This window comes from Populus nigra, chromosome 17 (assembly GCF_951802175.1).
Source record: "Populus nigra chromosome 17, ddPopNigr1.1, whole genome shotgun sequence".
NCBI classification, from domain to species: domain Eukaryota; kingdom Viridiplantae; phylum Streptophyta; class Magnoliopsida; order Malpighiales; family Salicaceae; genus Populus; species Populus nigra.
In genome coordinates, this window is record NC_084868.1 from 12,783,655 (window position 1) to 12,799,307 (window position 15,653).

The 15,653-nt window shown below is 35.7% G+C and overlaps 3 protein-coding genes across 10 annotated transcripts; all 3 read right to left on the minus strand.

The window, feature by feature from the left end:
* Positions 1-222: 222 nt before the first annotated feature.
* Positions 223-1,677, minus strand: LOC133677060 (metacaspase-9-like). The gene is made up of 2 exons (XM_062098900.1): positions 1,236-1,677; positions 223-1,016 (listed from the first exon to the last, which is right to left on the minus strand). Exons 1-2 carry the CDS (start codon positions 1,675-1,677, stop codon positions 424-426), a joined length of 1,035 nt encoding a protein of 344 aa, XP_061954884.1. The 3' UTR covers positions 223-423.
* Positions 1,678-2,742: 1,065 nt separating this feature from the next.
* Positions 2,743-10,943, minus strand: LOC133676899 (protein ZINC INDUCED FACILITATOR 1-like). 6 transcript variants are annotated; one of them, XM_062098692.1, is made up of 18 exons: positions 10,405-10,504; positions 9,391-9,431; positions 8,947-9,111; positions 8,662-8,757; positions 8,495-8,575; positions 8,273-8,375; positions 7,808-7,861; positions 7,666-7,728; positions 7,502-7,551; positions 7,316-7,391; positions 6,956-7,129; positions 6,280-6,367; positions 6,060-6,145; positions 5,811-5,918; positions 5,214-5,258; positions 5,012-5,100; positions 3,963-4,006; positions 2,743-3,222 (listed from the first exon to the last, which is right to left on the minus strand). In XM_062098692.1, exons 4-18 carry the CDS (start codon positions 8,709-8,711, stop codon positions 3,122-3,124), a joined length of 1,212 nt encoding a protein of 403 aa, XP_061954676.1. In that variant the 5' UTR covers positions 8,712-8,757; positions 8,947-9,111; positions 9,391-9,431; positions 10,405-10,504; the 3' UTR covers positions 2,743-3,121. The 6 variants fall into 6 exon arrangements, with proteins under 6 accessions (XP_061954676.1, XP_061954672.1, XP_061954673.1 ...); XM_062098688.1 differs by lacking the exon at positions 8,947-9,111 and having other exon boundaries at positions 8,495-8,597; positions 8,697-8,757; positions 10,405-10,943; XM_062098689.1 differs by lacking the exon at positions 8,947-9,111 and having other exon boundaries at positions 8,495-8,597; positions 8,697-8,757; positions 9,610-10,547.
* A 436-nt stretch (positions 10,944-11,379) lies between these two features.
* LOC133676844 (probable U3 small nucleolar RNA-associated protein 11) lies at positions 11,380-14,607 on the minus strand. Of its 3 annotated transcripts, XM_062098622.1 has the most exons (10): positions 14,367-14,607; positions 14,060-14,131; positions 13,880-13,970; positions 13,660-13,751; positions 13,483-13,576; positions 13,303-13,382; positions 12,759-12,842; positions 11,822-11,921; positions 11,646-11,741; positions 11,380-11,558 (listed from the first exon to the last, which is right to left on the minus strand). In XM_062098622.1, the coding sequence occupies exons 2-9, from the start codon at positions 14,113-14,115 to the stop codon at positions 11,649-11,651; spliced, it is 690 nt and encodes a 229-aa protein (XP_061954606.1). In that variant the 5' UTR covers positions 14,116-14,131; positions 14,367-14,607; the 3' UTR covers positions 11,380-11,558; positions 11,646-11,648. The 3 variants fall into 3 exon arrangements, with proteins under 3 accessions (XP_061954606.1, XP_061954604.1, XP_061954605.1); XM_062098620.1 differs by having other exon boundaries at positions 11,380-11,741; positions 14,367-14,605; XM_062098621.1 differs by lacking the exon at positions 14,367-14,607 and adding an exon at positions 14,221-14,359 and having other exon boundaries at positions 11,380-11,741.
* Between the last annotated feature and the right edge of the window lie 1,046 nt (positions 14,608-15,653).

Consider the following 15,653-nt stretch of genomic DNA (forward strand, 5'->3'; position numbering starts at 1 on the left):
CTAAATAAAATGACTTAGAATAAACTATTTAAAAGAAAATAAAGTAACATATTTAATGCTTTATTGATAGTTGAATGTCTGAATCTTCAGTACTGGCATAACTTATTTAGAGGCCTCAATAAATAACGATTTTCTTAAATTTAGACAAATAATTGTTCGGATTAACAGCGGTCCATCTTTATCCGATATTGGTGGTTCAGATATTGAGAAGAAAACTGTGAGTGATTGGTAAGAAGTTCATCGATCAAATTAATTTCTGTTCACAAGACATTATGTAAGAATAAATGTTTGTCAAAGCTTTGAGGAGAGGCACAAGAACGTGAGCCTCTTTATTGGATGCCACCTTTATTGCAACAAGCACAAGGCAACTGACAGATCAAAGCACAGACAACCACCAGCCGACGACCTCATGAGCTTACCAACCTAGAATTCAGGCTGCCACAAGAAAGTAGCAATAGCATTCTGATCACTGCAATACAAGCAAGGATGCTGTTGCTCAAAACCTTGTGCCTGTAACACCTCCCTGGCCATTGTCACAAGCTGCTTATTACTCAGTTGACCTGAATGTTGCTTCAACACCATCTGCACTGCGTTGCTAAATGCCCCATATGCTTTTCCTCCACCCTCATTCGGGCTCATATCAGCGGAAGTCTCATTTGCTTGGCAACCACTAAGTAAAATTCCCTCGTCTGGTTTTAGTGAGTCAAATAAGTCCCATTCAAGTGGTGGCAATCTGTACTTGAGGCTGGCATCAGTTCCAAAAAACTCTAACAAGTGGGTGCCAACGTCAGATGTGTTAATGTTCGTTAGAGATATAAGGTGTTGCAGTATTGATTCAAATGGGATGGATTTAGGGTTATGAGAATGCAATGTGGTATTATTTGCTGTGATGGTTGCATTAGGCCCTATTTGCTCCTTCTCTTTGTCAATTAGGCCACCACTGTGGCATGAATCAGAAAGGATGGTTAAGCTTGCTCCTTTTGGCAGCCGGTTCACTAACTGCCTGAAATCCACATCTGCATAATAGAGAATAACATTATTCGCCGGCACCTCAATCCTATATGGAAACTTTAAGAACTCAAAATAATGTTACTGATCATAGTCATGCGTGATACAGTCGTCTAATCTTAATCTTACATGCATACGCCTAATCGTATGCGTGATACAGTCGTCTAATCTTAATCTTACATGCGTACGCCTAATCGTATATGGCCTGAATATTTAAGAACATTTACCAGTAATGAGATTAAAATCGCAGGGCACAATAGCCTCATCCTGCCTGAATGCATGGCCAGGTTTGTTGGATGGAATCCATGTTCCATGTCCACTATAATGGAAGAACAGAACATCCCCTGCTTCAGCTTGATCAATCATGTGACCAAGTGCCCTCTTTATGTTTGCACCAGTGGGAAGAACCACGGACCCTGGTGCATCAGTTAGGAGCTGGACATGGCTAGCATCGAACCCGAACCGTTTCACAAGCACTTCCTTCATGGCTAGCACGTCATTGATGCATCCATGCAACTCATTTTGGGTGTTTGGATAGTTGCACCCTACTAAAACAGCCATCCTCTTCTTTCCCATCTCCATTTTTGCAGGTAATCTGAGTACAAAAACAAGGCTAGGTTTCAGTTTCTTCTTTGTTAACACTGCTTGGATTGTGTTCTGTGGTTTCATATTTATGCGTACACAAATATTTCCTTGCACGTATATTTTGCTTGCATGTTGTTTGAAGCAACCATTATATTTTATATATTGCATAACTTTCAAGGGTGGGAAGGTTAGTTAATGGCAAAATTATTGAAGCAGCAAAACAAATAATGCTCCAGATTGCGTTCAAAAATCAGTTTTCTATTTGATGGCCGGCAAGGAAATAGGGTTTGCTTGTACTACTGCTTCTCTGACTACCTTGCAAGGTCATCTCCAAATAGTTAGGCAATAAAGAATAATTGGGAAATTTTCGTTAAAAATAGAATTAGCTGTGCAATTTAAAAACAAGGACTCGTCGTTCCATGGTGATTTTAGTGGTGGTTTATATTTATTTATTTTTGAAAAAAAAAAAACAGGAGCCATCTCTACAACTCCACCACCACCGCTGCCGTCAAAACCACTCTTCCAAGCTCCACAATCACCCCAAACCCATAACGGTATCCTGCAACCTCAACTTAGAGTTATAGCGAGATTTCAAAATGGGGTGGTGGTTGAGATGGTTGGCTTGATTTGGGGTGATAGGCGCTGCATCTTTACAAGGGTAATTACAATAACAAGAGAGATGATGCATAGACGAGAACATTTGTTACATGGGGATTATGCTCAGCTTAAAAAGGCAATTTTAGAGGGTTTTTTTTTTTAATGTGTTAACTGTTGTTTTTAAATTGGTTTTATTTAGAAATATATTAAAATAATATATATTTTTTATTTTTTAAAAATTATTTTTAATATGATCTAAAACACTCAAAAAAAATTTAAATAAAAAAGATAGTTTTTTTTTAATTTTTTCAAGAGCAAAAACAAACATGCTACTAATAATTATTATTCGAAGTCCACTGTGTATTTGTTTTGAGGCCAGATCATTAGCAAATGAGAAAAGATTATTGAACCAGTTTAGAGATTTTAAAATTTTGGACCAACTGGCCCATATGATCAATTATGTGAGACTAGACAGCATCACCATTTTTCCTGCTGCTTTCGGGGCTGCATTCTCTAAAGTGGTTTCAAACGTTTTACAACCCCACCAAAATCTGAAAATGAAACGTGTGTAATCTACATAAAGAAGAAGGTATTAGACGTTGTCATCACAGCAAAATTGTTTTAAACTATTACATTACTGTAAGCTGATAAGTATACAATACAAGGAGAGGCTGCTGGAGATGCAAGTTACTAATCCTTGATCCTTCCATGCTCAAAGAAAAACATGCATTAGCAAGGACAAGTGGTTCTTATTTGCTATTGTCATGAAGAGCAAATCTTCTGTGGTTTTCTGGTTGATTACATGGGGTTATACAGTTGAGCGTATGCCAAAGTTGAAGGATTGGGTTAGCTAGGAAAAAGAATTTGGAATCAGTTTCCCCGTGTTTTTTATTTATTTATTTGTTGGTTGATGTCAACTTTTGAAACAGAACTAAGAAATGTTGTCATCAGGAAGAGCTAGAAATGGTTTGAATGTCAAGAACAGTCCAATCACCTCGATCATGTTAAGGAGGAAGAAGACCATGTGATCACCTGCATTGCAAAATGGCAATCTAATTAAGGTTTTATATTAAAATGTCGGAGAGTAAATTAGATGAAGCGTGGGTTACTAGATGAAAAGTTCTGAGATGATTCTACCAGAAAATAATATAAGAAAGGGAGGGAGAACAACGTGGCAGATACTTTTTCTTGGGAAATTACAGTTTCTTATGTTACTACAGATGTGCTTCCTAAGATTGTTGCTTCATGGCATCAGAATCCTTCTTTAGATTATCTTACAGGGAAATTACTATCTGGTGAAGCTGTGGGGTCTAAGTACACTTGGGAGGATTATCACTTGCATAGGAAAGGCAAATCAGTAGTTGGTAATGATCTACAGCTTCAGAAGCATTGATTTTTTATCATGACTACCGTTGGAAGGCATTCTGGAGTTGCAGTTACTAACAAGAAGCTTGAAACTTTGTTTTACTGGAAATTTGTTACAGAGAAGATGAAATATCAAAAATTTTATGCCCACCACGTTCCATCTGTTAGGCATGGGAAGGTTCTCTGTTGGTTTCCTAGGTTATAACTTCCCTGACTAGTCTCAAGAGGCTGTTTCAACTTTCAATATTAAGGGCAATCAGATTTATAACCAATCTATCAATTCCAATTAGGTGTTCTGAACAATTGGTCTTGCCCTTGCCTGTCACCTAGAGAACTAGTCTAAGAGTTCTTTATAGAACCTGCATATCTTCTAAGGAATGGGAAGGAGCATTTGCAGAGTTTTGTACCTGGGAGAAAAAATGCACTCTGACGCTTTTGTGCCCAAGAGAAGCTGTAAATAAAGAAAGCATCGATCAGTGTGACATACTGCTGAACAAGTTTTTTTAATTAACAGATAATTTAAGAAAAAGGCTTATGATGCACACATAATTATCCCATGAAATCCACTTACAGGATAAATCGCATTGTCTATTTCCTTTTGCCCCAAAAAATTCTATAGGATGTTCCTGAATGTTTGGATGAACCAATAAGGGACACTAGAATGTTAGGAGTCCTTGGTGTTCTATGCATTGGTTCATGTTAGGAGTCCTTCTAGGTTAGCAAGGCACCTTGGTTGTATTCCAATGACACTTCAAGATATCAGTGTTGACCATGTTTGGTGTAATGCAAAATGATAATATGTTCTTGGGAGTTCAAGAAACTAGGATCTTTTCTTAGTTTCTTTTCCTACTCCCTCAATCCATCATAAAGACTTTAAAAATCCTTTAAGTACCCTTTTTTTGTACTTAATGCTGTCTATACTGCAGTTGAAGAGAAACATGCTGGCAAAATTACAATTTACTGACTGTAACTACTGTTTGTCTGTGACAATAAATTGAGACAGAGGAAATCAATGTTAGCGAACCCATTTAAAGAACACATATTTGGACTTGTTAGGCCTCCTTTCAATCGTAGGTGAATCCTTCATTTCAGTTTCTTATACATGAATAGCTCCAAAAGCTGGTATTCAGCTTGATTTAGGAATGGTGCTAATTACTGGCAAAAGGGAATAAATAGACCTATGTTCTATTTTCTCATGATTTTCCATCAGTCCTGCATCACTATGAAGGCTGAGGATAGGAGGTAGTTCCACAAGAAACCATGATGGAGAATTGTCACTAGCATATGCGGTAGATGCATGTTCTGGTTCGTTTTTTGAGCATGAAATATAACACCCTTCAAACATGCTTCATAGCTCGTAGCTTCTAGAACCAGATTAATATAATGCAGCAACGATTTGAATCTCACAAAATAGAACTAGCCATTTCATTCGATCGAGACTCAAAAGGATACTTACAGGGAACCTCCAGCTGCAGGACCAATTGCTTTGAAAAGGGACATGGCAGACATTGAAATTCCATTTGCGGCACCCCTTTGTTGTTGTGCCTGACATTAAGTTCAAGCAACACATTTTACAAAATGAAGTCATCTACCTATAGCCTATTGCTAAGATGCAAGATAAAGAGAAAAACGTTGAGGCAAAAGGAAGGTAAAGTTACCACTGATCTATTTTGCAGAAGGAACAATCCTGTTGTGATTGATACCTACACGAGTCATAAAGAAATGGAAGAGGTTGATGAAACATTGATTGATAATTTTAATAACAGAATGGATGATATAAATAAGTTTCCCTTTTCTTACCTTCCCACGAGAAAAATAAATAAAAAGAAAACTCCCATTTGAAGTTCAATGTGTAAACAAGTCTAGTGCTACAAGTCCATGGTTGAAGTGGCATTCATAGCATGCCAATATATATTCACATCTGAGCTTTATAAAAAAGAAATTTTCAGCAAAATGCTAGTAAAGTTGTTTAGATCCTTTATCTGGTGGAGAGAACATCGAAAAAGTTAGCAGGGAAGCTTGTGAACCCAAATTTCAGCTAAATGCTAGTTGAATAAAGTTTTCTATGTCCTTTTTTGGGTGGAGAGGACAGTGGAAAAGTTACTGGGGAAGCTTGTAGACCAGAATTAAGGACTAAAAATTCAGTAGGTCCATCAGAAAAATGGCTTACAATAGAGGCATCAATCTCTAACAAGAACAAATAGTGACAGCACACTAAAATAAGTATGTTAAGTGCTCAAATAAAAAGCACTTACAGAGAGCACGTTCTTCAGGATGGATGCGCAGTTGATCAGTAGCATGAGGGTGAGGCCTTTTAGCAGAGCTATAAAAGGGTAACTAGATAGCAACGGTATGGTCAAGACCTTCACAAATGACAAGAAAGTATTTTATGTAAATAAGAAAATATTCTTATGTAAATTATAAGAAGATATTTTATGTAAAGGAGGACTCAATCAAAACAGATGCAATATTATTTTTAAGCAGAAATTGTGTTAAGGGCATACTGCTCCTAGGCGAGATACCATGACCGGTCCAAAATTTCTCTCAGCCACTGGGTATATAAATAGCTGAAAGAGTAGCAGTCCAAAGCCTACATAAATAAGTGATGAAGTGAGAGATATCATATCTATAACATTTGATAACTTCAGAGTTGATGACCTCACAAGGGATAAAAAATTTATGAGCTTAATCAATTATATGATGATGCTGGCTGGTATCTACTACCTGAAAATGCAAGAACTTCACCGACATCTGCAGTGGAAAAGCTCAATCCCCCATTCTTCCTAGGACTAACAGCCCATAATGAGAAAATCTGTGGTAAGAAAATAACCAATTTATGATCAAGCATATTTGTTAACTAAAAGAAAAAATCTCCAGATGGGTAACATGCTCCAGGGCAAAAACATAGTACTCTATTAAACCTAAGCCTGGCTTGGCAATCAGGCATCCTTGAGTAAATTTCTGAAGCATGGGAAAGCTTTTTAATATATCATAACACAGAGGAAGCTATCATCTAATTTCATGGAAGATAGAAAGAAATCCAAAGGCAGTTAGTTGGGAAGGAAATGTGATTAAGTTGATCACATCAGTAGCCTTTGATTCTTCTATAACAAGAACATATCAAGTGATTTACAAAATAAAGGAGAAGGCAGGAGGGGGAGAAATAATCCTAAAATGAAGTTGCCAGTGTACTTTAGTGACCTTAATATTATAAATAAAAGAAATTATAGAAATTCATGGTTGGCACAGTTGATGGAAAGACAGAAGTATTTAAGAGAATAGGAGCATACATCTTGACTAACCTAAAATATGGTATTTATCGATGGATTCATGTTAGATGATATCAAGGGCCAATTCACAATATAACATGCATGAGCTAGGTTTCATGAGTGAATATTACCTCTGCATATGCCATGTCATGAAGTTGGAACACACAGTACGCGATAATAGATGATATCAAGGGCCAATTTTTCAGCAGGCTTTTTTGAGAAGAGTTGGACTCAAATGTGGTGGCCCCAAGTGCATCAGAATCATTGCACTCTTCATCATTTCCTTTATGGTTGTGTATCGTCTCCTGCAGAAATTTTAAGGCTCCATGTTAAACTATATAAAGCTCTTACAAGAAGAGCATACAAACATGCATCAAGAAGATCTAATCAACACATTTGAGCATCTGACCTCTTCTAAGCAGTATATAGTGATGCATTAATCAGAGAGAATCAAACAAGATACAAATTTAACAGTTTGTACAGTAACATACCGGAAGCAAACAACAAACCACCAATACACCGACAGAAAAGATTGATATCAGAAGGCAAGGTAACAGGTACGGAAACCTGTAATGTCATCCATTTGGAGGAAATTTAGCACAAATGAAAATCAAAAGATTACAACAATAAGGAATAAAATATGCTTAAAGTAAAAAAGTTGAAGGACTAATGCTTACCTTCCAAAAAGAGAATAAGAAGAAAATATATTTGGAAATTTCTCTGCAGGCTACAGTGTCAATATTTCCAAAATTAATTAATAAATAAGTAATTGTAGTTGAGTTAAACAGATAAATATCATCTCGGTGATATTTCGTTCGATAAGTAGTGCATTGAGAAATACCTGAGCAAGAAAACCTCCAAGTGCGGGACCAATAACTAATCCAATGCCCCATGAGGTGCTGATCTGAAACAAGTATAATCCATTCGATACTTATTAAACTACAATCAATCTTTAACAATCACAAAAGAAGAGGCTCTCTTACAATTGACATTCCTAAAGCTTGATATTCTTTACGGCAAACTTCTGAAGCATATGCCTGGGTCAAATGAGCACTCAGCATATTTAAATATAACAGACAGGAAATAAAAGCAGTGTTAAACATTTACATATCCATGAACAATAATCATATGCTAGGTAACCCTGCCAAGTAATACAAGAAGAAAGGCCAAATGATCAAATCAAACATCCAATGAGCAGCGGGCACTGTTTAACATTTGAAAACAACCACATGGTCCACAAGCCGTCCACAGAGTAGACAAGGCAGAAAGGGCCTTCAGCTTAAAAATCTTCTAGCAGTACACAGATATGGGGGGGGGGGGGTTCTCAGAGGATTACTGTTCAGTCAATACAAAGAAGATGCAATGATTTAATTTATACTTGGGATTGACACTGTATCCTATAGAACTTTCAGATAGCAAGCCATTTAAACATCTCAAAAGAGAAGTACCCTCATTGGACCAAGTATGCCGCACAGACTTCCAAGAAGAAACCTCGTAGAAATTGCCATCCAAAAGCTTGTGCTAAGGCCGAAAAGGGTGTTGAAAATAACCCTGAAATAAGAGGAAAGTTAGCAATACATAGATAAGAAAAATTCACTCTTAAACCAGCAGAACATTGCTGATGAACTCTTGAACAATCACGCATAAAATAGGCTTAGAGCAATACTAACACTGATACTGTGCCAAATATTATGACTGGTTTTCGACCATATCGATCAGCAATCATTCCCCAGAGCACAGAAGTTAAAGCTCTTCCAAACATAAAAGCAGATCCTTCAGGAAATGAATGATATCTTCAGAAATAAGGAGCTTGAACAAGATCTTTATGTAAAAAGACCTTGAGTACAAGTCACGTATAAAAATCTTTCTCACCCACATAACCAGCATAGTAGCCAATGTCCTCCTCTCTTTTTGCAATATGGAAGTCCCTTATCTGTAGAATTGCAAGATCACCACATAAGTAAGAGTGAAGAACATGAAAGAAGAGTAGATTGACAGGTCCATTATGATTCTGAGTTCTTTCATAATCATGGTCCAAACAGCAAACTGTATTAAAAACCACAAATGAGTGCTTCAACTGTTATCTTTGGAATGCTATGCAGCCATTGAACATTGGTGATACCCGTTAGAAAATGTGTCAGCTGAGTCCTAAGGCGCCTTAGTGCCTGTGCTTTTACTTAATTTGGATGTCAAATTGGCAACAAGGATTAACATGCCAAAAAGCAGCATGGTTTGCATGTCCTGCTATCAACCAACAATTAAAACCGAGTCCCCTTCCAGTATGATGCTGCATTATTAAAAAGTCACAATATTACCTATGGACAGAACATAAGCAATTTCATTGCAATCAAGTGTAAGAAAATGAAACTGTCCAGCACAGATGCTCCATTTATTCTGGTGTTATTCTTCTGTTAACCCCATCCCCTCCCCCTCCCCGCCGCTAATTAAACATTGGAAAAAATTCCACAAGCTAAAGGTATGTGAACCATCAGTCTCAATTCTCAAGTAAGCCTACTTTCATTTCAAGTAGTAATATAAATAAAACTTTCCAGAATAACATGCTCACCATGAAATAGAGGAAAGGAAAGAGAGATGATATAGGCAAAGCTGCAAAAGTCAAAACCACAAAACACAGATATTAGAGGGAAATTCCAATTTCTCAAAAAAAGCATATGATTCGTTGAAATTTTCAATGAACCTGCACAAAGAAAAACAATCCAGACATAGAGCAAATGTTTATAAGGAACACCAATGTTGGTTTCTTTGAAAAGTTAAGTCTTACAACCTGGGCAGTCCTCATAGTACTTCTTCTTCTTCTTCTTCTTCTTCTTCAAGAAAGACTCTCCAATCCCATTTCCATCCATCTTGACACACTCCAGTTGTTTTGAGTTCAGGTGATTTTTTTTTCCTTTCTTTTTCAGAGAAAACACATTTTTTATATAAAGAAAACTGCTCTTTTTCAGTCAGCTTTCTTAAATAATCATGGACCTAACCACCTAATTAGATTATGGACCAAATCATTACAACTCTTGACACATGATTATATTAGGCCACGTTACTCATGCCACAACAAATCAACAATTAACTGCTGCTTTTAACAGATGTTACTGCAAGATTGGATTCTGAAGATGTGTAAACTTCATTAGCAGCAAAATTGTGTGTAAATCCCTGACCTTCTAGAATATAAAAAATCTTGTTTCCTTGTAAACAACAACATTTGCCTGAACAATGTCTCAAAACAAACCATTTCATTGAACAATCACACGAAACAAATTGAACAATTGACAACGCAAATCAATTCAAGAAATCTCCAGATACCACCTCTCTCACGAAGAGAGTCTTTTTAAGACAACCCACCACAAGGCCATGATTCCAAGGTGGGATAATACCACTTGAGAGGGAAAATTATGATAATACCACTTGAATGGGCCAATTATGATAATACCTCTTGAGAGAGCCAATTATCCAACGGAAATGGGCAAGTACATATAGTTATCTCTACTTGCACAAATAAGAAACAAAATTTAAAAATAAACCAACACGAACAAGAAAAGATCTTAACCATAGAATGATGCTTAACCTGCACAAAGGACAACAATCCAGACATAGAGCAAATACTTAAAAGGAACACCAGTGTTGGTTTCTTTGGAAAGTTCAATCTTGCAACCTGGGCAGTCCTCATAATACTTGTTCTTCCTCAACAAAGACTCTCCAATCCCATTCTCATCCATCTTGTGCCCGCCTGCCACAACAGCTAATGTTTTGGCCCCTTATGAGAAAGTAAACTTCCTTTTTTATTCATGGCATCAGAAAGTGCTGTCTCATACTTGCCAGAGCCATCTTTCTTGATTGGAATTGTCGGCTACAAGTCAGTCGTTAACTGATATTTTAATGCCAACGTGAAAGAATTAGAAATCCTTCTAAAAATTTCTTCTCCTTTTCTTCTTCTCTTTGTGTGAGAAACGAACGTTGGAATAGTCTTAAAAATAGAAGCTGGATCACGGCACCTTTTATGATTTTTCTTTTTGGATTTTTTTTTAAAAAGAAATGTCTAAGAGATTCCTTGTACTAGATTTTGAGTGAGAAACGATGTTCATAAGAGCATAATAACAGTAAACCCCGACTGGAGCCATCAACTACTTTAAAGTTTCTTGAATTGATTCCCGTCATTTTAAACTGATATCTTTTCAAGTTTTTTTTAAAGTTAAAACAAGGGGGTCCACCTGAAGGGGACAGGTTAAGAAAGACATGTCGTTTTGCGAGTTCAAAATATATATAACCGCCAGCTACCTGAGAGCGGGTAAAAGTTTGGAAAAACAGCCTAAATTTGGCAAAAACTGGAATTTTTTTTTGTTTAAAATTAATTTTTTTAAAAGATTATTTTGATATGCAAATATTAAAAGTAATGTTTTTTAAATATTATTTTAATATAATTTTAAATAAAAAAATATTTTAAAAAAACAACAAAATTGCAGAGTTGAATCAATAGGTGACAAAAACATGAATTCAATTTCAAATGATCAACACATACCATTCAAATGATCAACACATACCATTCAAATGAAGTTAAAGGTTTTACTATAAAAAATATTGGTACAACAGGTTGCATTTGAATGACACCATCATTTCATTCCATCTTAACTGGACCGTCAGCTCTCCCAGCTGACTTGGAGCCTTCACGTTCAGCTTAAATGCTGGTCCAACAGCAAGAGTATGACCCAGCACAATCAACTCCTACGATATGCAAATGCACCAAGCTTAATAGACGTCCACAAACAGATTGATAGAGAGACCAACAGCTTAACGTACACCTTTCACCACCTTTCACCGCTTTCGTTCTGAACGCCACTTGAATACAGGTTTCGTAGTTGGACAGACAATCTCATCTTCACGCAGCTTGCGCTTTCGTCCCTTTTTCTGATCATTAAATGGAGGATTCAATTTCGAGATCTATATGAATAACCTAATACAGTGAAGTAAAAGCAAGAACTAGATACCTGCAATTCCTTCTGCAGTGCCATATCCATATATATTTTCTCCAACTGGTTTGCTCGGTTCTTCCGGGCCTCAAGCTCTCTGTAGGAACTGGCTATTTTCCTGCCCATGGAACAACGAGACTGATACAGTGGGACTTGAAACAAACAAAATATAACTGGCTTATACTAGAGTACAAAAGAACATACTGACTGGAAAAGTTCCATAGATTAACAACAAACTAAATGATCTAAACCACAAACTCTCCCGAGGAGATCGGTGGTGGTCAACAAACTAATAAATAAGCTTATGACAAAAAACTATACGACAGCATCAATAGTTTCTAGAAAATGGCACCCTCTGGTATCAACTATTAGCATGACATGTGTTTGAATTATCTTATATTTCTTAAGCCTCCAAAGTCTGGAAGTTTCCAGCAGCAAAAGGGGGTTCAACAAAGTTCAAGGCCTTGATGGCGGGAGAGGTCATATTCCAGCTCAAACTCACCTCCAGGGACATCGCATGTTTGCACATGCCTCGCATGCTTGACCCCAATCAGAGGACTGTAGGGTTGAAGGAAAACATGAGATGCTTGCATGTACCAAGGAGAATTACAGCCAAAAACAGGCAAGACCGTGGACAAGGTTCAGTGCTCCTAACACTTGGCTAACATGGTGAGTTAAATTCAAGAAAATTTTCTTCTCAGCCGCTATGTTTTACAAAACCAACAAAGTGCAACTCTTGGAAGATTCCAACTAAATTAAATGATAGTGCATTGGTATTGCAGCGGATAGTTAGGATTGTGAATAGTAATGAGTGTAAATTTCTATGTAAATGATTTTGTGATCATATCAAAAGAAGCATAAATCCTCTCTACCTCTTAAAATGATCAATCAAGTTCAGCAAGGGAAAAACAAACCCAAGATTAATTTGTCTAACAAAACAAAAGTCATCCTTTACCTTTTAATATTATCAGGGACGTCAACAGAAGTAGTTGCCATTTTATTTTCTGAAGATCGTGATCTTATTTCTTTAGCCTCCTCCCTGCAAGATACGAAACAAAAAGTAATGAGGATACATATCCAATGACGAATCAATTACCACAAAAAGAGAACACTAATCATGAATTTAGGATGAGGGAAAAAAACAAAGCAAGTTTGCATGTTGCCCTTGGGCTCTAGCTCGAGTTGACAAGAAAAACAGCAGGCTAAGTTTTATCACTGTAGAAATAATAAGCTACATCTCATCATTATACTCTAGCTTGTATCACTAATAGCATTATGAATGACAGAAGAGCATTGATTTAGTGAACTACAAACAATGGGAAGTCAGTAACCAAGCCAATTGTCACTTGGTACAAAACTTTATATATTGAAATGCATGATTTCCATTTAAGTTCAACACATAAATGCCTCAAGTAATGGTCTTCATCAATTTTCTTTGGCACTAAATGTCAGCAGCATATACAATTTTTTGGAGACAATAAGTGCCGGGAAGTTCAAACCTATCTTCAGCGAAGTAAATATGCTTGCTCGAGGGCCGGCCATCCAGCGAGTGCAATGTGGCAGTTAGCTTTTCAATTTTCTGCAGCAGCCATTACATTTAAAATGATCGTGAGAAGAAAGCATTTAGAAAACGTTAAGTAACCAGAAACAGAATGTAAAACTGTGACTGAATCATTCACCTTTTTCTCACTTTGTGCTTTTTGAAGGATATATCCAATATCTTGCGTCTTCATCAACAATAGTTCTTCTTGAGTGTATTTGTTAGCTTCACTCCTACAATAAAAAAATTAAAAATTAAAAATTAAAAAAAAAAACACAAAAAAATGTAAGCAAATAACAAAGAAGTATTGTATTACTGTGGCCGATGAACTCCATCAACTGTTTTACTCTTAATCATTCCGAAGTAAAACTCATCAGGATTTCTCGATGCTGCTTTCTCTTTAAGCCTCTGTAAAGAAACATGTCGCAGCCATAGCCATAGCCATAGCCACAGCCAAGAATTTAGCAACATGAACCAAAACATTACAAATCATCAAACCTAAGAAATCAGAATGTTCGATCTAAATTAAGTCTAACCCTCAAAGTTTCCTCTTTTTTGTGAAAAGCTTTAGCACGTGCAACATAGTCTTTATGTTTCTCAAGCAGCCCAAATTTCTTCCTTGCTTGACTGGCATCCAAAAATCAAATCAACAACAACAACAAAAAATCACCACAAATATAAGAATCGCCAAGACTGGAAAACAAAACATGACTCACGGTTGCGCTCTCTCCTTGTGAGCCTTTCTAGGGATAGCATTCCTTAAGGATGACATTTTGTTGCTGTTCTTCCTGTTTAAGAAAAAAAAAATCAAAATTAAACAAATCAACTGCCATCCTTGCTCTTAAAAACACAATAATTGGTCTTGAAAATCACATACTTGTTAGCGCGACAAGGCAAGCGGAAAAATTATCAAAAAAGGCAATAAAAACCAGAACTTTAGAGTCAAGAACAGTGAACATTCAGAAGAATAGAGATTTCAATATGAAAAGATTGAAACTTTGAATCAAAAAAAACAAAGGGTACCTGAAACTTCCAGAGCTAAAATCTTCTTTGCTTTGAATAAACCCTAGCTGATATCAAAACCCACTTTCCGGAAACGGGTAGAGTTCAAAAAGCTCCAATCTTTTTTTATTTTTACAGATTCGTTAATCAAAGCAAAGCCCGACGTGAATGTGCAGACGGCAATGAGAGACGAGGGTTTTAGACCAAAACGATACTGACAAGGAAAAACCTCAGCTTAAACGACAGTGAGTAACTCGGGCCAGCTTAGGGTCTTGGGCTTGTTTTAAGGGCTATCTATATATATTATATCTCTTATTCTTATGACGAGCCCAGAAAGATGATTGAAATTGTTCTTTGAGGTTAATGTTAATTGTGAGGTTGGAACTACATGTCATCACCATCTTTGATATTATAATATTGTGAGTTTGATTACATCAGCAGCTTTATGATATCGTTTAGATTAAAGTATTTAGTAAATCTCATTAATTTGATTTTTAAGCAAACAAACACAAGATTAATATTTGGATTTATGATGCAGTAAATATCATTTAAATATTGTGATTTAGTTTTTAAAATTAAGGCTGCATTTGTGTTTACAGAAAGTGGTTTCCGGAAAATCACTTTCTAGTTTCCTATGTTTGTTTTCTATTAGAAAAGTTGGTCAACGAATAACACTTTTTTATCAATGAAAAACACTTTCTTGTCAAAGAAAAATTTGGCTTAGTTTTCAAGAAAGTGTTTTCCTTTTATTTTAGGCGGAAAACACTTTCCGGAAGTTGTAAAAAAATTAGAAATGTCATATTATTTGCTGATTATATCAAATTTGATCCTCAAACTTATGATTGTTATATATTTTTTATTTTGAATATTTGTTTTTCAATTTCAACCCTTAGAATTTAATTTTTATATTTAATTTTGTTCCTCATTTTTATAATTGTTATTTGCTTTTCCCTTATCATTTTTAATTGAAATTTTTTATCTATCAAATTTGATTTTTATTTTTTAATTGTTACTTATTTTATTTGAAATAATTTATGCAATGTTAATTATTATTATTTTATTTTTTTCATCTTTTAATTTTTTATATTTGATTTCTGTTATTTTGATTATTATTTATTTTATCGGAGATAATTTATGAAATTATATTTTTTTTTCAATTTCATTCTCATTCAACTTTTTAATTTGTAAGATTTGTTTCTTGTTATTTTAATAAACTTGAAAAAATAAAACATTAGTAAGTTATTTTTCGGTTTATTTTCCACGGCATAATCAAATACTAAAAAATATTTTTCAATTTATTTTTTATTA

Coding starts and splice junctions, on each gene's coding strand:
- LOC133676899 (XM_062098688.1), bottom strand. CDS start 10,555: ATGGATGAGAATGGGATTGGAGAGTCTTTGTTGAGGAAGAACAAGTAT. Junction 7,130..7,315: donor TGGTTTGTTGTTTGCTTCCG/GTATGTTACTGT, acceptor AAATTTCTGCAG/GAGACGATACACAACCATAA. Junction 5,919..6,059: donor TGGTATCTCGCCTAGGAGCA/GTATGCCCTTAA, acceptor TCATTTGTGAAG/GTCTTGACCATACCGTTGCT.
- LOC133676844 (XM_062098622.1), bottom strand. CDS start 14,115: ATGTCATCCTTAAGGAATGCTATCCCTAGAAAGGCTCACAAGGAGAGA. Junction 13,383..13,482: donor AAGCACAAAGTGAGAAAAAG/GTGAATGATTCA, acceptor TGGCTGCTGCAG/AAAATTGAAAAGCTAACTGC. Junction 12,843..13,302: donor ATTTACTTCGCTGAAGATAG/GTTTGAACTTCC, acceptor CGTATCTTGCAG/GGAGGAGGCTAAAGAAATAA.
- LOC133677060 (XM_062098900.1), bottom strand. CDS start 1,677: ATGAAACCACAGAACACAATCCAAGCAGTGTTAACAAAGAAGAAACTG. Junction 1,017..1,235: donor CGATTTTAATCTCATTACTG/GTAAATGTTCTT, acceptor TCTATTATGCAG/ATGTGGATTTCAGGCAGTTA.